We start from the raw sequence: 22,182 nt of genomic DNA on the forward strand, positions 1-22,182 counted from the left end.
CAATACTGTGATGAGGACCTATGGGCTCTTAGAGAGTCTCTCGTGTGTTTCAAAGACAACATTACCCTGGGTTGACGCTATCCTTTTCCAGCCTTAATGAAGCAGACCCCAGCCAGTCCCACCTGGCCACGCTGCCCTCATCACAGTTTGATGGGGTGTCTGGGTGTCTCCCTTGGTTCCCGTGCCAGCAGGAATGGTGCCTTGCCACTTTTCCTCTGTGTGGAAGGCCGGTGAACAGATGAGACTCTCACTGCTGTCACGTGTAACCTTATGCTGATTGTGGTTTAGGGCAAACAGCTTGGCTTTCCCCATTTTCTGTTTTAGCCCTGTTTTCTATGGAGTGTTAATATTTATGTATCTGATTGATAGGCCTTCTGCTAAAACTTGTAACTGAGGGCTAAACGTTTGAGACAATATTCTTAATGAAGTGTTCTGAAATCCTTATTCACCACTGCCAGAGCCAGTATTTCAGGGAAATTTATATTTACTGTAGCATTTCTGTTAGCCAGGCTTTCACTTGTACCCTGAAGGCTTGGGAGATGGATGCTTGGGAGACGATTTGGACTTCTGGTGTTGAATATCCCTAGTCACCACCACACGCACTCCCATCTGTTGGACACATGCTTGCCCACAGTGATTTACACGTTCCTTATTTTCAGGCTTTGTTAGTGTCTTTTGTTACAGGTAGGAATAAAAGCTCAGTCCAATCTACTTTTTAGTTGCTTTCTGTTCTATGACCATTTTCTTGTGGTATTTATATTTCACTGTTACAATGAAAATACTGAGTAGGGAATGTATTATTCATAATGGAGACAGAGTTACTGCCTGAAAGGAATAAAACTGTGTAGTTTACTCTTTTTCCGGTTATAAGAAAGACCAGGGAATCTCTCATTGCTTCTTAGCTAAATATGAAACTAAGTGATTTTTTTTGTTGTTTTTCCATAGATGTTATACACCCACAGAAATATTTTCACACAAAGAAAACCCCTTGAGTCCAGCTGTTTCCCTAAAGGCTTAAATGGGAAAAGAGAGTAATTTAATATTTTCTGTTCTCTGTTTTGGTGGCACCTGACTGATGTGCTTTGGAGCCAGTTCAGTTATTTAAAGTACGTAGTGTTGTGTATTATCACAGATGCCAAATTCTGAATGGACTCTGCCCCACAAGAAGGAAAATGGGGAAGAAAGAGTTTGGGAAAAAGGAGGAGGGAACACAGACACTTTTGTTTTGTGTGCTGATACGCTACAATGTCAATACCACTACTGAACTGGAATAAGTATATATGCCTACTTGGAGTAAACTGATGAATGGATTCAAGTGTGAACTGCCTAATGATATAAACATAGAATGTGAAGATAAGTTGAAAATAAAAGACAAATGAATGTTGGGGATACTCTTATTTTTAAAAAAAGAATTGTCTTTACAACATGTCTTTGTTTCCAGCACCAAAAGATCGGACCATTCCAACACCAGACTGGCAACACAGATCGAAAAGGATGCAGGTATGGGCTGGGAGTTTGGGTGTTTCACTTGATTTGCAAAATGTGATGCATTTACACAGTCAGTGCTTTGCCTTGGAAGCTACAGAGATGCAAGGGTTTTACATGTTATGCTGTGTGAACAAACTAGAGTGTTTTAAAGCGTAGCAGAGCATCAGTTTAAACCCTATGACTTGGTAAGTAAATTCACTCTGCAGTGACCTGCAGCTGATCAGAGAGCTGCTGGGCTGTGAATTGCTCGGGTAATTGTAGCGTTGCTGTTTGTGGGGAGCACGCAGGAGACACCCTAGCCAGGCTCGAAGGTTGGCCGTGGTGAGGAACAGGTTTTGGAGAAAAGCAGCAGATTAACAGTGCCTCTGCCACTGAACAGTTTGGGCTGTTCAGTGGCCTCTCCCTTGGAGACAAACCTTTTTGGGAAAGGGAGAAAGGGAAAGTGGAAAATTTGCAGGAGGGGGTTAAAGAGAGATATAGGAAAGATAGTGTGCTTCTTCTCCAGATATTAGTCCGTTAAACGAGCTCCAGTCCCTGGCAATGTAAAGTGCCTCCCTGGGCTGCACTGGGCTGTTCCTGGGAGGGTGGAACGCGAGACATTTTTTGGCAAGTCAGTGGACATGGAGAGCATGTTGTACCTCAGCTGATGCGCTTCAGCAGCTGCAGGACAGAGCCCTTTCTGGGGAAACCTATATCGGTGTTTTGTGCCAAAATCCAGTCCCAGTGAGAAGCCAGGGTTTCATACACAGGTTTCTTCTGCTTTAGTGTTCTGCAGCTGATTTTATTTTACTACTGAGGTGTCAGGGGCTAGTATTGTGGAGGTATAAGTTTATGTTGTAACCACTGTTGTTATATTTTTATCCCCCCACCTTTTTATCCTTATCCATTATATCAGTAGTATGCACAAATTTGCATCTTCAAGCAGAAGTGGGTGTAATCCAGAGTGTCCAAGAAAACAAGAGATGTATTAGCAGTTTGAGGCATATATAGCGCTCTTTCATTATTTATGATTTCAAGGCAGGGAGTTAAGACGTTTCCCAAGGCCATTTTGTTATCTGATAGCAATAACCTTAACATTATTATATATGCTAATAAGTTGATTATGTTTTGAAGCCCATAGCTCAAGCAAAACATTCCTGTTGTGTGTGTCCTTAAAAGATTCATTTTATGACTCATTTAGATTTTGAGTGAATGTACTCCAGAAGGTGTATAGTTGATTATGTCTGAACGCGTGTACATACATTCTAGAACTGGATGCATAATGGTCATGGTGATGAAAAGCTGTGTAGTAACACACCCACTCCTCCTCTTGTATTGAGGAGCAATTTGTAGGGCAAACTATAGCCTGTCATCCTCTGGGTTTTTTCTCCATGTTAGGTTTGCTCCCAAATATGCACATACATAAATACACATGTGCACCTGTACACATGTATCCATATACGCTTTCATGTATACAAATACACCTACAAGATGTTGGCTTGTACATGTATATCTAGTCCTGCAGTATACATTTAAATAATGTATTTACATTTACATTTAAAATGTATTAAGGGTGCAACATCGGTGCAATATAAAAGTAAAAGCAGTTCTCTGGTGAAGCATATATATTATGTAAAAGAGTACAAGCGTAAGACAACACCATGTTGAATTATGTGGCACTGTGCTAGCATTTATGAAAGATTCATTCCCTCTCCATCGTTAAGTGCCGATTTTAATCCAGTTAAATGCCATAGAGCTTTATAGGATGAGACCTTTAGACTGTAATGAGGTGTTACTCACCTGGACAGTTGGTCCAAGTGACAGGTAACTGGACAACTGATACTATGTTTAGAGAAGTGACAGCAGTTCTAGTGGTGAATGAACCTCATTTCCTTCTTTCTCAATATAGTAAGTGTACTCGGATAAAATATCTATCCTCATATTAAGTACCCACAGATACTTCATGGACAAAGCCTTGAAAAATAACTGGAGGACTAAAAGAAATAAACCCCAGCAAAATTACTGGAAGATATGTGTCCAATTTTTTTTTTTAAATCTCAGGAATAATATTCAGATTTAAGTTTATGTACCAAAATAATAATGATTTCTGGTTTCTTGTAATTAAGAACAGGGTGTCGACATTAACTTAGCATTGCAGAAACTTGCAGCAGAGACTAAAAAAATCTTGCTGTTATAAAACACGAAGGAGGTGATATGGTTCAGACTGAGACATATGTTATCACCAATTTGATGTTCTGTTTACAAGATTGTTCATATTAAACAAAAGTTTCAGATCTGATTCTCTTAAAACCACCTAGGAAATTCAGTTTGGGTGGACTATCAAGAAGTTACTATTCCGCTAGAGGAAGAGGCTTTACGGGGGAATAAAAAAGAACATAGGATTTTACACAGAATTGCTTAGTGTATTATAAATTTTATTTTTTACAAATGTGTGCTACTCTGGTTGTAGGAAATGATGACAATAATCTCAACTCCATTTTTTATGAGCATTTGACAAGATCTCTGCAGGAGTCTCTTTGTGGAGATTTGATTCTGGGCCGCTGGGGAAACTACAACACAGGAGACTGTTTTATTCTGGCATCAGATTATTTAAATGCCTTTGTGCACTTGATCGAAATTGGAAATGGCCTTGTCACCTTTCAGCTCAGAGGGCTGGAATTTCGAGGTAAGGATTCCTGATAATTTAAATAACAACAAAAGCAGCAAGAAAACCTTTCTAACTTTCTTTATCACAAGTCTATAGTAGGATATAGAATTTAAGAACTTAAGAACTTTTATCTCTCTTTCTTTTTACAGATATTTGTGTGTCTAAAGGCTCTGTACTTCTTTGTATCATTATTTAAATGACAATGTTTTGCAACCTAAAGGTTAAGAAATTCGAAGTCATGTTCTGGAGTATCATAAAACTTTCAGAAAAAGGCACCGAGTTTTTTGCTTGGTTCACAGATCTTTTATGTTATGCTTAGTTATTTTTTTACTTCTATAACTGTGAAAACCAAAGTTGTTCTTAAAATTGCAGAACTCCAAACCTGGTCTCTAAAGATATGCCAAGTATCATAAGACTTCCCCCATGGAAAATGCCCTCTGTTGGATCATGCAAGATGCCGGCGCTGGGATGGTCTCTGTCACAGTAGAACAGGAAAAGAGAAGCAAGTGGATCAGGGCCTCATATTTCTCTTACTTAGGATGTACAGATTTCAGTTGAGGGAGGGACCTCATTTTCTTCCTGTTCAGCATATTCCCTGTCAGGACACTCCTCTTTAAGGATGGCAACTACATCCCCTTCCTAGGTGGTGTGGCTTTTGAGGCCAGTTGCTCATAGCATCACGCTCCTGTTGTTCTGTCTGTTGCTGTCCCTAAAATAGGAAGAAAAAGGAAAATAAAACCACAAAACTTTTAAATAGTTTCTAAATTTTGCTCGTGCTACACACGTTGGCTGCCTGTGTTTGTTGCTTGGGTTGGTAACCTTTCAAAGATACCACTTTGCAATTGCAGATAATTGGAGTTTTGAGTCTCAGAAAAAAGTGTTTCCTGGGCTCCAGGGCTGAGCATCTAATCGGCAACCAGTAGACAAGTTCAAGGTGACTTTTCAACAAGATTGAATATGAGAAAATAGGAGACAGACTGACTCTTTGAATGCACTTAGGTGTGGGAGGATTAGACTAGGAAATAATGCATGGGCTCAAGCCTTGACTCTGTGACAGACTCCCTGTAGGATGTTCAACAGGTTGTGGTAAATGCTTGAAGTTCACTTTCATTCCTATATGGTGGGGACAAAGATAACACTCCTGTAGAAAACAGTAAATACCTGAAATAGATTGTTACTGTAGTACCTGAAGAGATACCTATTCAGTACAAAGGCAAATTGTAAGAAAAAGCAACTGGAAAGGAAGAGAAAGAATTTGTTTATCAGCCTTATAACTTATTGTTGTTATGATGATTATGATGCTGCGTATGTGGCTCTGTGGCTTTCTTCAACTTTAAAGTCATCTGTGCACGTATTATCTTCTCCGTGTGTGCCCTCAAGTTAAGCGGTGGTGGTGCTGTGTCAAAGATAGGTACTGAGCCTAAGTACACTATGAAGTCCACAGGTGGGAGGCTTTTTTTGGGTGGATTTGGAATTTGCTATTTCTGCTAATCCAGGCCTGAAAAATGCAGTTTTGTGTTGTTCTGCAAGAACAGTTAAATACTGTGGCAGTTCCAATCTCTTAGTTACAGTACCAGTGGTTTCACAGGCTACTAAATCTCTGAGATAATAGTTTTGGGGTTTTTTTAAACACCATTTTAGTCAGCCTGTCGTTTTTGGTTCCTCTTAGGTTGCTCACAGTTATAATCCTTTATAGAAACTCTGTGAAGTCAAAAGTTAATTAATTCATTTCTGCAGATCTGAAAAGTAAAGTGACTTCCAGGAGGATTTACGTGTGTTAAAGAAGAGACGTATCTTGGACAATGTTGATGTTTTGCTCAGATTTGTTGGGATTTTGAGTAAGCAGAACTGTGTTCATTTCCATTATCTTGCATTCTAATTTCAGAAATTTTCTTTGCTGATCATCCTTTTGTGTTTAAATAGTTCACTGAAGGATTTGAAACAAACAGAAGAAAGAAGTCTCATTTTCATGCTTAAATTACATGAATTTCGTGAGTGTTTTTTTTTTCTTTAAGCAGTTGCCACCTACTGTTGGGTCCCTCTCTATCATCACCATCCCCAGATTGTTTCCAAGGTTTTCTTGAACTGAGATGAAAAAATATGAGAAGATCCTGAAACCATGTGCTAGCTGGTTAAAAAGATCAGGGGTCTAGCAGATGGGCTTACTGAACTGGAAGTTGAATGGTGAACAACTGGACGGTTTTGCTGCAAAGTGGTTTGGGAAGACTTAGGTTGACTTTGGGCCAGGACAGTTCATTGCCAGCTGAGTGCCATTTTGCGTTTGGGTCTGAGAGCAAAGCTCAAAAATAGCAGTATGCCACCCGTCAAGGCTGACCTGAAGGCAGAAGCTGTGTAAGGGGACAGGCCAAGGGCTGTCCCAAGGAAGCTCTGTGAAAGCTGAGACTGAGCTGAAACTCTTCCTTGGAAGGTTTTCTTTACTCTTTCCTTTGAGCAGGATCGCTGAGGGCAGGGTCAGGAAGATGGAGCAGGTTGCCCCCAGACAGCACCAAGAGCCATCTCCTGTGCGGAGTAAGCACATTCTTCCCCATTTCAAATCTGCAAATGGCAGATGCGGCCTACAACTGAATACACCAGGATTTTTTTCTGCATAAGTAGGAAGAGTGTGTGCAATTGCCCTGGAAGAACCTGGTGGTTTATGAAGTCAAAGAGGCAGTTGTTAAACACTAGGCTCATTTCCTCTGCTTTGGTCATCTTACATTCCTATTTTTAGTTGTCCGGTCATGCACTGTTTTTCACATAAGACCCTGATTTATTTCATTGTAGAGAATGGTTTCCCACAAGAAGGAAAAAAAGGGCTAGAGAAGGAACTTGAAATCTGTAATTTCTGAGCTTTGGCTGCTTGACTTCAATTTCAAACAAGTAATTTTAATTGAAGGCCCTAAAAATCTGCTGTTCCTTAAATAGGAAGTGCATGTTTGCTTTGGAAATGAATGAAGCACAACAGGTTTTCTGTGTCTGTGACTGTTCTCTGTTTATGAGTAAACAGAAATCAATATTTGCATTGTGGAGCTCTGGATTTTCCTGTGAGTGTTTCTCATTGTGGTAGCTGAAGAGCTGTGCTGGCAATACTGCCACAGCAGGGCCCAAAGAAGGGATCATAGAGCCTTCTGGCTTTAAGTGTACTGGGGGCAGGAGGCACTGCCTCCCCAGTTTGCAGTGCAGCCTAATTGATAGTTGGCATTATAAATGACTGGTCCAGATGCCTTTCTAACTGTATGTAATTGAAGCATTTGGCTCAGCTTTTAAGTGAAAAAAAACCCAATCAACCCAACCCAACCAAACCCCTGCAGGCAGAGTAAGAAGATACAGAAGGAGCAAACTGAGAGGGTCAACAAAGTTGGGACTCCACTTATCCATCTTTAGTCCAGTTCTAATTAAGCACTTTGTATGAATTAGTTCTTCACTCTTCTTTTGTAGGGGCAGAGAGGGAATGTGCCTCCATCGTGTCATTCACCCAGTGTGTAAAGCAGTGGGGAGCCTCAGTATCTGCAGGCATTGAGAGGAGATGCCCAACAACTCCTTTACCAAAAATGAAGAGAGGGAATTAATGAGCTCAGGCTAAGTGAAAACTTGCAGGTAGCTGCATTTTGGTGTGGGGAATCAAGCCCTTCAGTGACTTTACTCTCTGTGTTAGACCACAGCGGTATGCTAAAAGCAGTCTGCCAGAAGAAATACATAATGTATCATTTAATTTGAAAGGAAGAGACAGGGGAAAACCCACAATCAGGGAACAAGCAGAAAGAATGTCAAAATATCTAGCTCCCATGAGTTCCCTGTAGGACAAGGAAGACTTAAAATATTTTCCTGTTTATTCTGTCTCTACAAAATGTCTGTTGAAGAATATCCAGTTAGGCGTTACATGTGCAGAAATTGCTTATGGATGGTGATGCTGAAATCTCGGGGAGCTGTTTTCTAACTCCTGCCCAGTATTCTTCAGTCATGTAATTAGCTTCTAAATCTCTGCTGTGATTTTTTTTTTTGTTATTGCGTGTTGCATGTGCAGTATTCATGCTTCACTTGGAGCTTCATCAGGTGAAGTAGCACAGAGCAGACACACATGTAATTGCGTGTAGCGGAAGGCAGTTGTGACAGGAGGATGGGATCACCCGTGGGGCTTTTGGTGTGTTAGCTGGCTTATTGCCCACACAAAATGGGGTATGGATACAGTCAGTTTAGGGTATAAGCTTCAGGCACAATAATGATGTCTAAGAAATAAGGACAGTTACTCATTTCTGCAGTGTATGTTGTATAGTTTTATTACAGTAGCAAGTACCTTACCAGTGTAAGGAATATTTATTGCTGTTTGATTTTTGTGTCCGAAGGCTCTGTACCACTAGCAAGAATCATTCTTTAGTTAAAGAGTGGTTGTGGCTTTCGCTTTTTGCTTTTACAAATCACCTCTTGCTGTTGGGAAATAAAAGTGCCCACCTTTGTGTCTTTCCTGAGACCACTTGAGGTACATTCAGTGTATGCAGCAAACCATCAAAAGGTATTGATAAATTACAAGGAGTTCAGAGAAAAGCAGCCATTTTTAACACATGTCTTTGGAGAGAAGGTTAAAATCCAAAAGTACATTGTTTGTAGGAAAGAACAAAGGCTGAGAGACACAATGCTGGGAAATATTAGAGGCATGAGCAGAAAGGATGCAAAAGGCTTTCTTTAATCTTGGTGATTTAATTGGGAAGAATGGCATGAAACAGGGAAGGGGATACTTTACGTTGAATGCATGAAATCTGTGATGTACAAGCCTTTCTAGGTGTACAATGATGCTCCAACGGTGGAAGCCATCTATGAATTTCAAATAGGCCTAGAATAGTTTCTGTAATGCAGACTAGAATAAATAGTTGATATCTTTTTTCCCTTTACTAGCTTCCACAATTTTATATGTATGTATGGGTGCACTGGAGAAGATTTCTGCAAGGAAGGAAAATGCTGTTAGATGCACTGCAAGCTTTTTATTGAGAAAATGTCTTTGCCAGAAAGAAAATGTTGCGTCTTGCATTGCATTCCAAGAGAGGTGACATGGGAGGTTTTCCTGGTATTTGGTAGCTGCAAGTTTAACAACCACCATCCTTAGAGAATGCTTTCTTCCACCTGGGCTTCCATAATGTATCTCTGTGGACCAAGAAAAGGAAAGTTTCTGAGGAGAGGGGATGCCTGTTATTAAAGCAACTGATCTGCTTTGAAAACCAGATTGTTTTTCAGGGATACAAGCACCTGAAGCAGCTGAAAACAAAACCACAATTTTATAACAGCTTTGGTGTTTGAGGAATTGATACTGGTTTTCAAGTCCCGAGATATTTTTTTTTTTAACAAACCTGAGACTATCAGAGCCTATAATTTGCTGTTCTTAATCTCAATTTCATGAGGAAAAGAACAGGAAGGAGCCAAAACAGTTGCTGGTTTCCAGAATGTGTTCAGTTCTGGGGTTCATGAGTTTTCATTTGGGAGCTCAATTCACTCCTTTTTGAAATATTTGTTTTTCTGTGGTTTCAAAACTATAGTTGATGCTTGTTTCAGGAGAGGATGGCCTTTCAATGGCTGTAATTATGCTCTTTGTGCATCTTCTGGGTGGTGACTTGCTGCTTATTAAGCTGCTATCCTGAGAAGAAAAGAATTGTGTTGGGTGAGAATGAGCCTTATCCATCAGAATTGGGGAACGCTTAGATTTGCAGCAGAGCTTGGTGGAGCTGATTCAGATATTTCCACCGTAATGCCTTTATTTGTAAAATATTGATATCCATGATTTTGCCCAACAAATCCTGAGCAACCAGGCATTTTTGTGGAGTCATCCATGAAGAGACCTCTGAATGGCCTACACAAGGAGTTACCTTGGTTGTTGGCATCAGAGTTTAAAGCTTGAAGTGCCTAGTGCAGGAGAGTGACTTGGGATCTCCTTAATCCCTGGGGGTGTGTTTAGTGCATGAGCCCTATAAACCCTTTCTATGTACATTTGCACCCTAGTTGCTTATTATATGTCAGCCATCCTTAGTGCTCAAGCTATCGCTACCTTCAGCCACGATAATTAGTCCTCATTCTGGATGTGTTGTTAAACTGAAGTATTTTATGGAAATTAAAACTGCTTCTGCAAGTATGTGATTGTGTTACAGGATTGCTTTTCTGGCCCTTAGGAACTGATAAATGCTTTTCTTTTCACTCTATGCGTTTTCAAAGTTAAGTTCAAAAGCACACTTTTATTTCAGCCTTAAATTCTAGAAGGGTGGGTGGTCATTAATTTAGGTGTATTTTATGTGTCCTCTTGAAGTGAGATTACAGTCCAGTTCAAATTTTCTTATTTCCATTTAGGTCAGGTCACTTTGACAGAGCACAAGTCAGTCCTCAAATCCTGATGCGTCAGGAAAATAGAAAGAGCTCCAAGTTCTCACCCTGGTTTTCTCCTGAGCTCACATAGCTTGACCTTGCTTTGTTCAGCTGGCACATGTTTTAGCATTGATTGATTTTTGGCAACCATCCAGCGTTAGATATCTTACAAATGAATCAGTCTCATCTGTACTAGCAGGGGTCACAGTGAATGACTAAGCTTGAGTGAAGAGGAAAAGCTTATTTTCTTTCTACTGCAGAAAGAAATGTAAAAAAAAAAAGTTTTCCCTCAGAGTTTAAAATGACTAATTACCAGTGAAAACATTTTCCTGTATTTTAATATTTAATGTTACTACACTTAATTATATTGCAGAACTGAAGGGCACGTTCTGCTCCCTGCTCTTTGGTTTTATGAATAATTCTCTGAGTTGCTTGAACTTGATAATTTTTTGAGAAGTGATATAAAAATTGTCATTTTAATCATCAGTGTATAACATATACAAAACAGTTTAGGGTCACCCTTCTGAAAAAGATGCACACAAATGCTTAACTTAATTTACTGTGACTTGTCCCTTTTGGCTCAATGCATAAAACTGAACACATGGTCGTAGTCGTTGCAGTACCAGTATCTCGAGTAATGAACCAAAAAGGATTGATGTAGGCACCGGTGAAATGAAATTTCTCAGTAATGTGCAAATCTGTGGCATTGAAGTCCAGCCAGTGCATTATGGATTAAAGTAAGGCTCAATTAAAGATGAGAGAAAATTACTGGCAGTCTTTCTAGAACTGATTGCAAGAATTAAGGGGGGAACCAACACGTACTTGAGCATCAAGCCCACATTTTGCCTGTGCAGGCTTTGGTCCTCGTGCTTGATGTCACTTAGAAATGCTAATCAGCAGCATGATGACAGGAATAGGGATTTGGTGTTTTATCAGAGCACCGGCCGCGGCTCAGATTACACCTCTAAACTTAACAGGGATATCCCAGGGCTCTGCAAGCAGTCAAGACACCAAATCCCCGAGGTGATAGTACCCAAGTCCATCAAACAGCTTTTGTTAAGCAAGTGCATGTTTGCCAGATGTTGACGGAACACAGCCTTGATTACATTCTTTGGAATAAATCTACAAAATGACCGCATGAGCTCCTTTGGTTGGTTCCCAGAGCTTTTGTAATAACATGATACCAGTTAGCGTGTCTCTCGCACTCCAAGTTCAACATTGACTGCGTCCACTGTAGTATAATTTTAACTTTAGTTGATTAAAATTACCTAGCAAAGATGATTTTGAGGCTTTTTTGCCTGTCAAATTAGATGAGGATGCAAATAATTGTTCTGGCTGCTTCTTCTGTTTGTTATGCATGTGATGACAGCTTCCCTCAAACATTGAGGGTCTCTTGAATTCACCTATTATTTGCCTTGCCAACCTCTTTAATGTTTATATTTTACAAAATATATGGCTTAAGAAAAAGTAATTACAGATTCTCCAGTGATGTTTTACTGGAATAAATGTTTTGTATTTATTAATACAGATAATACTGAAAGCACATAGAAACAGCCAGCATTCCATAGGAATGAAATGTGATATTTCCATACCAAAAGAAAAAAATAATTATTTAAGAATAGAGTTACACAGACTGAGCAAAACCACCTTTAATTCCTTTAGTTGTAAGGGGATCTGTGGCAGTTGTTTATTAGGCTTGTGTTTTTCATCACTTACAAACATTTGGCAATACTTAATTCAGCACCTGGGATGAAGATGTATCTTCTCTTAAATTCAGTTTAATGCTGACAGACCTTTAAACTTTCAAAAATAAATATAGGAGCAATAGTAACAGCACCGGCCTGGAGTAGTGATTTTACTCTTTCCAAGCTATGTACAAAGGAGTATGCCTTTGCCTGCTTCGGTTTGAGTGCGATGTCTTTTGACTTGACTTCAGAAAAGCGTCCACTGACCCAGAGCAGTTGCTGCTTTTTTGCTGTTGAGCAATAAGTGTTAATTCATGTAGAAATCTGTGAATTATGAAGCAGAAGCAGTCCAGTTTATGTCCAGTCCAACTGGAAATGTCAGCTTGATAGGTCATGTTTTAGACTTTGTGGCAGTCTTGAAAGGAAAGATGTTTATATTTGGGTTACGTGAAGACATTTGATAATTTGTCATATTGTATATCCCTGAAGTCCAAGGAGTTACATATCAGTGTGTGAACAACACAGTGTGAGTTTTCACTTACAGAACACTGAATGGAGGCCACTGGAATATACTAGATCATTTTCTCCCCTATGTCTTAGGGCTACGGTCTCATTTTTTCTCACACGTTTCCTTTAGATCTTTCTATTAATCTTTTTTCTTGTATGCTTTTGCTTGCTGGATACATTTTAAAAGGTGTATGGGCAAAAAAGAGAAGGTGATACCCAGTACTTTAACATATTTTGTTATATTTTGAAATGCTTTCTTGGTGTGGAGAGAGGAATATTCTGGGTGCTACTTTTGTTGGTAGAAACTAAACGTCCTCAGGTTGTTGACCAGACATTTGTGATGGGACCAGGATACTCAGTCGAGAGCACAGTGACTGTCATGAACGATCTGCAGGAAGGCTTTTGCAATGCTACCTTGCTCCAGCCTCTTTTTTGGAGTGCTGGCAAACTGCGGGGGATTGGAGCAGACACTGTATTCTTTCCTAGTCCAATGTTCAGATGATGAACGTAACCAGCTTCTTCTCCCATTTACAGTGACACAACAGAACAGGCCTGTTGGTCCTGGCAGGGGGGGTTCATAGCTGTTGATCTGCAGCACGGTGTCTAGCACCTTCCTCTCCTGTCGAGACTGTTTGGAAGCTGATGGAGCCAGCTCTCTGGTGGGATGATACTGAACCATTGGCCGAAGGCCCATGTGAGACATATGTGTAACTTGCATCATAGAAGATGCCCTTGAAAGACTGTTTATGTACAAATTCAGTGGAGAGTAAGTTCAGCAACAGCCCACAGAGAGCACATTTAAAAAGATCCATGCATCAAGAACATATATATTTTGAGAATGGTGGGCAGAGCACATGGATGTCCACCTTGGTTTTGATTTGTAGTGCCTTACATGGTGTAGAAACCACATTTTCATAGATTGCAAATCTCGAAGGGCTCAGCTTGACCCTCTAGCGTGCACAGCACAAGCCAGAAATGCAGACTTTGCAGAGCAGATATATTATTGTTTCTGCATCTGCCTCATGACTTCTTTTTGAGTTAACATCTCTTTTTCAGGAAGATTTTCTCTATTTTGATCTAAAGTCTGTGTAATAGGCGAATTAGAGAGTTGTTCTGTCCTCATGATATACTGCCACTAGTGCTATTCATTAGAGATGTTTGATCCGGAGTAGCTTTTACTCCAGTGGGAGAGAGAACAACCAGTTGGATGGTTTTTTTGGAACCTGCTTTCCAAGATAGTTTGCTAAATCCCAGATTTTCTAAGTGCTCTGACACACTGTAAAATCTTTGTTTGCATCCTATATATTACTTGAAGAAGCAGAGTGAGACTTGGATCAATTTGCTTAATGTGCCTGATGGAGTGAGGCTCTTTAGTGTTGTTTCCTGGTGAGTTTTTATTAAGACAGAAGCTGTGGTCTGTAGTTTAGCTCAGGTCAGAACCAAACGCCTAGGAAGTTAGATCTTTTGGGCTTTTATAGGTGATAGTAAATGAATAATGTACAGCTCTTTGTTTGCTGTTGCGCAGGGATCAAGTGGCACATCTAATTTGTTGCCGTAGCTCTTTCTATCAGATCTTTGCTGAGTGTAATAGAGTCTTCAATCGTACTTTTTCAGCTTGGAAGAAGTCCTTTGTTTCCTCTTCCCCCAATAACTGGCAGCATACTCTCTTTTTCTCACTGCCAAGGGACATATTGCCAGCAGAGAGAGGTGGAAGCTATAACAGAAGGAGATGAAGACAACGAAGGCTGCTGCTGTTGCAAGCCCGGGCACCTGCCTCACTTGTTGTCGTGTAACGCGGCCTTTAACCTCCGCTGGCTGACGTGGGAAATAACACGGACCCAGTACATCCTGGAAGGGTACAGCATCATCGATAACAACGCTGCAACGATGCTGCAAGTGTTCGATCTGCGGAGGATACTTATCAGATACTACATAAAGGTAAACTCTTTGGTAAAGCAGACTATATTCCTAGGCAGGTTTGTCAAAAAGAGTGAGTGCTGGCTGTGCGTTAGAAATAGCGCTTGGAGTTTTTGGCTTTTATTCATTTGCGCTTCCAGAAGTCAGACTGACTTGGTTTTAGATACGGATAATTAATTTGTATCTCTCTTTGCTACATTTGATTCTGACCACTTATGCTTACAGCTAGTACAGAAAATTGCTGGCGTGCTTAAGCAGAAATCAAGAAGGTGAGTTAACATCCTCCGGCGATAAAGCCAGAGGAAGCATTCTTACAAAGCAAAACTTCACTGACAGTTTGTTATTTCTTCTTGACTTGGCCTTTCCACTGTTTTTTCTGGCAAAAAAAAGAAAAGATATCAACAAGCATAAAGTTCTTGGGAAATCTCTGAAGAGCTGTTTCTCAAATATACTTTTTTAGTAGTACAAGCCCTCTTCTTACCTGCTGTTTTACATATATGTAACACATTTGAAGTTGTTTTATTCCATTGATTAAACAGCAATTCATTTACATCACTTTATTTGCACTGTTATTAAAATCACAATGACCACACAGATATTAATTTGTCAAAATAATTGAACCTGATAGTCTAACAAGGTATCTTTATACTCTGCCAAAGTCTCTTCAGTCCAGCAAATGAAGAAATCGCTGAGCTTTATTTTCTTCTGCTGAAGCAACAAGAACCAAATGCTGCCTCCTGTGCCATTGGTACTGCCACAAGCCCACTGAGTAAAGCTCCCAACCATCCCTGGCATCCCCTTCCTTCTTACATCCCTGCAATTTTAAATATCCTGTCAACCTTAGAGAGAGACCTCTGTAGTAAATAAATTAATTGCCTATTTTGCAAGTAAGCCAAGGCACTAAAAACAAGATCATTGCCTCACAACACTGCTTTGATCATGCGGTCAATTACTTTGTAAAATGCAGACTGGGATTTCATAAATAATTTTACAGGCACTAGGGCCTGGTAACCAACCTGCTTTGTTTAATTATCTAATTAGAAACAAAACTGCATGTGAGCATGATTTTTCCATTTTAGAAGTGGGGTTTCTGGCTGTAAATGAAATTGGTTTTAAGCAATGTATTTAAACTAAAAAAACCCCAACCCTTCTTTAAACTGAAATGAGTATGTTGCTACAATTGCTTTACTTTACTTTAAAAGGCAACCTGAATTATCTGAACATAAACTGATGCAAGCTGATCTCTGACTCAGCTCTTGATGGCGAACAAGACTGAAAAATATCCCAGTCTAAGCCTCAATCAAATCAGAGGCTTCTTAGTTTAAAGCAGTGAAGAACTTTGCTTTGAAACTGGAACTTTTTAAGTGCCTTCAAGTCAACTGATACATAGAGCACTCGTGGAAAGTGTGAGGTTCATCATGTTGGAACTAAAACTTAAAGGTAGCTAGGGCTTCTGGTTCTGGACGTACCTGAGAAGCAGCTGACACATAGGCAAGATGGCTTAGACAAGTTTTTGTCCCGTATGATTGAGGTGTGGTTAATTGAACCCCTTCTGAGTAGAAGAGAGGTGGGTTAAATGATCTCCACGCTACTGAGGAGTGCTATGGCTCCACCTCCAGTGTATGCAGATTTTGTTATGTCCACCACCTATGGCTTTGAAGGTGTGAAAATTGAATCTTTTCTGGCTGGATTTAGTTGAGCCAGTACTATAACACTGCATTTACAGATCTTCATTCTTAGAAAGGTGTCAGTCCTTTAATCTACTTCCCTTCTTAGGGAAGGATGAACAGAAGATGATAATAACCTGTTGGCAGCTTCAATATTAGCCTGGGCTGGTTCCCTTCAGCGAAGGGAGAGCACGCTCAGGAGATACTTTCTTTAGAAAAGAAAACTACATGGAGAAGTAGCTTTCCCAAAAGAAAGCTACATGGAGATTTTCTTCTTCTGTTCTTCAAGTTATTAGTTTCTTCCATAAACAGGAGATTTGATAAGATTTGGTAAAATCCTTAGTACAGCCTCGGAAGGTGAGAAGACTATATTATGTATCAGATCAGCTATCATCCTGTTTGTTTAGTACTTACCTGCAGATAAAAAACAACAGAAACAGAGGTGAGAATTCATTCCTTCCCCAGATCTTTCTTATGGGGGAATCTTGAGCTGTAATGACCCTGTGCAATTTTGCTGAGAACATTTTAATGGCGAAGGGAAGTAATTCTAAGAAGAACTCTAGTTAATGCAGTATTCGGGTCACATAAATCACAAACTCAGAAAACACTTAGACTGGAGTTTTGGCAGCAACTCTACTTCCATTGCACTGAGCATTTGGAGTGCTTCTAGTTTAGTCTTTGTAGCTCATAATATTGTAAATATTTACCATTTTATTTCTGAATTGCCATATTACTGAGGATGTACTTGTGCACAAAACATATCTAGGAGGAGCTACTAAGAGCAGAATTTAATTAGGTGACAGAAGTTTTTGCTGTTTCTGATTGCGAGTCTTATTTTTTCCCCAGCTGAATCTGCATCTTTGTAAACACAGGTGAGAATAATAAAAAAAGCAAACTGTATTTTGAAGATCAACAGAGAAAATGTATGCTTTGTTTCAGTTCTCCTATCCTTCAAGAATAATTACCATATTGGTCTTTTAAACAGTTAATTTGCAGTTTCATTGACAGTCTAGAAAGGCCCATATTTCTTCTTATAAAAGGATTTTTATTCTCCACAAATAAAGTGGGTCAGCTCCTGTAGCCCTTCTGCATATATTTTGAAATCATTTCCTGCCCAACTACTGTGATATTTTTCCCTTGTGCCTCCTCTGTGTCGTCTCAACATATTCTTATTTAAACATCTTTTAGTATTCAAGAAGTCTGCATTTGCTGAGTGCTGTGTTTTCAGCTCTATTGTTTCTGCATGAATCTTTTTTTAAAGAGTGTATTGTTCTCCACATGCCAAGAAATTAAGGGTCCTTCCTTAGTCTGTATCTGTCTGACATGTCTTTTTCCTCTGGAGCTTAATTTTCCTCCTGCTTGTGTATTTTTTTACAGTTTGAAAGATAAACTGTGGAGGGCATCTGTGATTTTTAAAAGGGCTGGTGGTGCTTCTGCCCTTTTTGATCCACCATATTTTCCTTTTATACATTTATTTGCTTAATAATATTTCCATTGCATGGGTAAAGTAGAACTGCATCATCTTCAGTCATGGTCAGTTGCCCCTCTTTGCTTTTGAATCCAATTCTAAATGAATATTTTTTATTATAACAAAAATTATAATCATAAAACATTATAATGGGACTTTCCAGCTGATGCCACTTTCCGTTGCAGCACTGGAACTTCTCCTTAAGTTTCATATTTTTGTGAAAATGTGTTTTAAATTTGGTTCAGATAGATTATTTTATTTTACTTGATTTTATTTTATTTATTACTATCTTAATGGCTCCAGACACAGTGATTAGACTTAAACTTAGAAACCCAGGCACAGATATGAGATACGAGTCTTGCTGCTTTCTAATATTTCTGCATTTGGCAAAAGAGCTCCTGCTGAATGCTGTTCCTCCTTCAGTGCTTTAAAAGCAAACTCAGTTACACCAGTCATCAGCTTCTTAACCCAGCATAATCCATTATTCTTTACTGGCCTTATTGACAAATAACAAAAATAGTGACGCTACTAAATGCAGAGAGAAAACAGCAATTAAAACAGGGATTTTCAGACTTGTGTTGTACGCATTGTCAAATCTCACCTTAAAGATCATGTCAAATCATGGTGGAACTGTTCTGTTAAAGAATTAGGAAAGCTTCACCCCCAGAAAATAGGAAGTCCTATTTTGAGCATGTGACCATCTATTACTATTTTTTCAAGATACACCTGAACTTTTATTGATATCATCTTCTTGGTGATACACCCTAGAACCCCACTACTATTCAGTAATTAACATGTTTGAATGCTGAAACTCTGTATCCTTATCAAAGTCTGTTGTTTGTATTAATTTGCTTATAAAGCAGAAAGTTATTATAAAAAAGGCTTCTTTTTCTGTTGTTTGCTACTTAGATATCAATTATTATCCTCTTTTGAACTTGGAACAGTTTTGTGAAGCAATGATGCCAAGCAGTAAAAAATGGAAAAAATATGTACCATTATGGGTAGTTCATGTGGTCCTATTTGATTCATTTTCTTCTGTGTAAAATATATCTATTTTAATCGGAGATAGAGTGACTAACATTTGCACATTTTATCAACAGAGTATAATATACTTCACAGCAAGTTCTCCCAAAATCCTTGACTGGATAAAAGACGAATCCATGCAAAAGATACTGCAGCCTTATGCAAAGTGGCATTATATTGAACGTGACCTTGCAATGTTCAACATTAACATAGATGAAGATTATGTTCCATGTCTCCAAGGAATAACAAGAGCTAGTTTCTGTAGTGTTTACCTGGACTGGATACAGTTCTGTGCCAGAAAAAGGGTGGAGGTAAGCTTGCTTTTATTTTTTTAGTAGCAGTAGTTTTAATTCTTGGGATAGGAGTTAAATGATGCATGGGTACTCTTTTGTTTGCTCAGGATTAATACAATAAAATTTATTTCATTTAAGCTGTCAGATTTAACATAAAAGGAAAATGTATGTTTTGTGGAATAGAAAAAACATGTTTTGGAGATTACCCTTGTGCAAAACCTGAGTTTTAAGGAGGGTTAGTCTTTGAATACAGAATTCCCTGTTGTGCACACTTCCAACATGTTAATTTCATGATCTCTAAAGAAGCATGGATCTAAGTGTTTACAGAAGTAATGTTGGAGCAGACTGTGTTCAAGGAATGTCATCATCACTCCAGCATTGCCAGCGCTTGGGTACGTTTGCCAAACATTGATGATGTTTTTGTGCCCTTTCTAAACATTTGCCTATGTTTTGGTACAGTCTCCAATGGTAGGGAAGTACATAACAAACTCCCTGCCAGGATAGGTCGCTTTTGAGAGCTCCTAATTCAAAGGTGAACCATGCCACAAAACTGTGTGAAGTCACCTGGCAGCTCTAGAAGGTCAAGGGCAGGTTTATAGCTACATATTCACATGCTTCCAGCCACTAAGATTACTGATGGTCAGCAGTCATGTGTCAGAAATGCATTACTGTATTTCCATGGAATACTCAAAATAGCCCAGAGGGAGAATACAGTTTCAAACTAGGATATTCCCATGATTTAATTTTCTGATTATTGCTGATAATGGCAAAGATTGAGAAGTGTATGTTTCCTGGCCACCATGCACTGTAACGTGCGTTTTTCATTGAGGATCACTGATTGCACATCCCATTTGCCACCACTGACCTTAGAGGGTGTAACATCGCTGAGTCTTAATGTTTCTTCTCTCCTTTCTTTCCTTCTCATGTCTCTAACACTGAACACCATTCCACCAGTTCCTCTGCATATCGTTACATTGATGCTGTTTTCATTAAAGTGTCCTCTGAGCCTTCCCCACCATCTCCTCCTATAGGGAATAATGTTTCATCTCTTCTCTTTCCCATCTTCATGTCTCAGCTCCCAAGTTCTGTCACACAAAGAATTGCACGGTGCACAGAAAGCCGCTCTTAAATGATGCTTTTTCACTTATGTGGTGGAGACTTTCAAATAAAACAATAGATTTAGGGATGTCAAATAGACTTGAAACTTATCAGAGTTAGACTTAACAGGACAAACGAGTGCCTGCACTTGTGCACACACACACATTTATATATTTTTTACATCTTTTTCTTTTACCTCTGTTCTTGTAATTCACCAACTGTATCGAGGTAAAGTTCATGTAGGAGATGAGATGGAAAAAAAGCTTTGCTGTTTACATAGCCCTGAAAATCAGTGTATTTTATAGAAGGAGCTACATTCTCCATTATGATTGGCTTCAGTTTTGGAGTCAAAGAAAGCTGTAAGAAACCACCCGTTGCACAGACAAACATAATAGTCTGGATCCTCCTAAAGATTCCCATTCATAAGGGGTTGTTTCAGCTTTCCCTCCTGCTTGGCAGCAAGGTTTTCAGTAAAGAAACCTGCCTGAGCTAGTAAATGTCAATTAAATATTTTGACTGCTTGATAACATGTGAGATCAGTGTCATCAATGGTATACAGATTAGGTATACAATGTTATGCACTAAAAGTGTGCGCCCCCAAATTTTTCCAAATAGGTTGTTCTTCTGGAATCCACGAGTGAGTTTCATATGCACTGTGTTGCATGAAAAGGGGTTTGGCTGCCTCTAGTTCAGGTTTCTCTCAGCAACAAGGAATCTGCTCTGTTCTAGAATGTCAGATCTGGAAAAACAAACAAACGAAAAAACAACCACAAAAACCCAACTATCACCAGAGCCACCCAAGACTGAAATGCTGTGTTTGTAACCAGTGGGCAAAATAAGCTTGTGCTTTGCATTTGTGCTCTGATGGCAATGATCCTCCTTCTCATTCTGTTTAATTGGAAGGAATGTTTTGGTGTGCAGGTCCATCTACAAGCAAATTTTGAGTGTTACAATTTATAGTATTGCAGTGCTCTTAGAGATGATACTTGCATCTGCAATGACACGCTGTTCTTCAAACCTTGTAGCACCTGGACAGTGATGAGGATTCTCCTCTCGTGACGCTTTCCTTTGCCTTGTGTATACTGGGTCGAAGAGCCTTGGGAACCGCAGCCCACAATATGGCCATCAGGTAATTTTTAGGAATCCTTTTTCCTCATTTTAAAGCAAAAGCCTGTTCGTCTTTTTTCACTTAATGTGGAATCTCAGCATAAGATTAGATCAAGGTGACGTCTCTTTCCTCCATAAAATAATTTGATTTCTGCCATTCCTGGACATCTTTTACTTTGGCAGTTTGCTTAGTAACTAATGTCAGTCTTTATTTCATGGGGCAAAGCAAAATTTTGCATGGAAAGAATGGGTACCGATGGTTCTTGCTTGTGTTCACTCATGCCCGGCCTGGCTGCTGTAATGCTGGCTTCCTCCAGAAGGGGAAGAAACTGCTAAGCACTTTGACATCTAGTTAGCTAAATAATAATAAATCCATAAGCATCCTCTGTTCCTCAGGGCTCTGTTCCATGTTCCTTATACCATTTCATTCTGGTCACCGAGGAAGGGAGAGCCTCGCATCTCTTGAGACTGCAGCTTTTTCTGTTCTCTGTCTACTTTACTCATTCATTTACTCATTCAAAACACTTCTTCCCAGAAAGTCTGGTGAATTAAAATATGCTTGGTCTAAGTTTATTTCTGGATGTGCTCTTCACCTTATGTTTTCCTCAGGGACTCTTCCATTTTCACTCGTTTGGAGTTGTTTGGGTTTTCTAAAGTACCATTTATGCTGTTCTAGGTGTTCAGCCCAAGTAATTAATTTTATAGATAAGGCATTTTATTAATGAAATAATCTTTATTTTCTTATAAAGACTAACATCTCTCCTAACTTTAGATTTTTATTAGATGTATTTGAACTCTCTGTGTTGACAAGAGTTTAGTAACAGTGGAGAAGATAAGTAAATACACAGTCTCTAAGTGACCTTGCTGTATTGGCACAAAACTGTGAATAAAGCCCTCTCTCAACACAGTCCTTAGAGAGGATTTGTCATACTAACAAGCA

At 39.3% G+C, this 22,182-nt stretch overlaps 1 protein-coding gene across 2 annotated transcripts in view; it reads left to right on the forward strand.

Annotated features, from left to right (window-relative positions):
* PCNXL2 (pecanex-like 2 (Drosophila)) overlaps positions 1–22,182 on the forward strand; it is a 156,814-nt gene that overhangs the window by 114,759 nt on the left and 19,873 nt on the right. For both annotated transcript variants that reach the window (XM_014950946.1, XM_014950945.1), the window contains exons 24-28: positions 1,442–1,500; positions 3,938–4,153; positions 14,354–14,607; positions 18,822–19,055; positions 21,161–21,264. In XM_014950946.1, coding sequence (XP_014806432.1) covers positions 1,442–1,500; positions 3,938–4,153; positions 14,354–14,607; positions 18,822–19,055; positions 21,161–21,264 — 867 coding nt within the window. The remainder of the gene's footprint in view (positions 1–1,441; positions 1,501–3,937; positions 4,154–14,353; positions 14,608–18,821; positions 19,056–21,160; positions 21,265–22,182) is intronic.

The sequence above is a fragment of the Calidris pugnax genome, unplaced genomic scaffold, assembly GCF_001431845.1.
Source record: "Calidris pugnax isolate Ruff unplaced genomic scaffold, ASM143184v1 scaffold24, whole genome shotgun sequence".
In the NCBI taxonomy this organism is placed as follows: domain Eukaryota; kingdom Metazoa; phylum Chordata; class Aves; order Charadriiformes; family Scolopacidae; genus Calidris; species Calidris pugnax.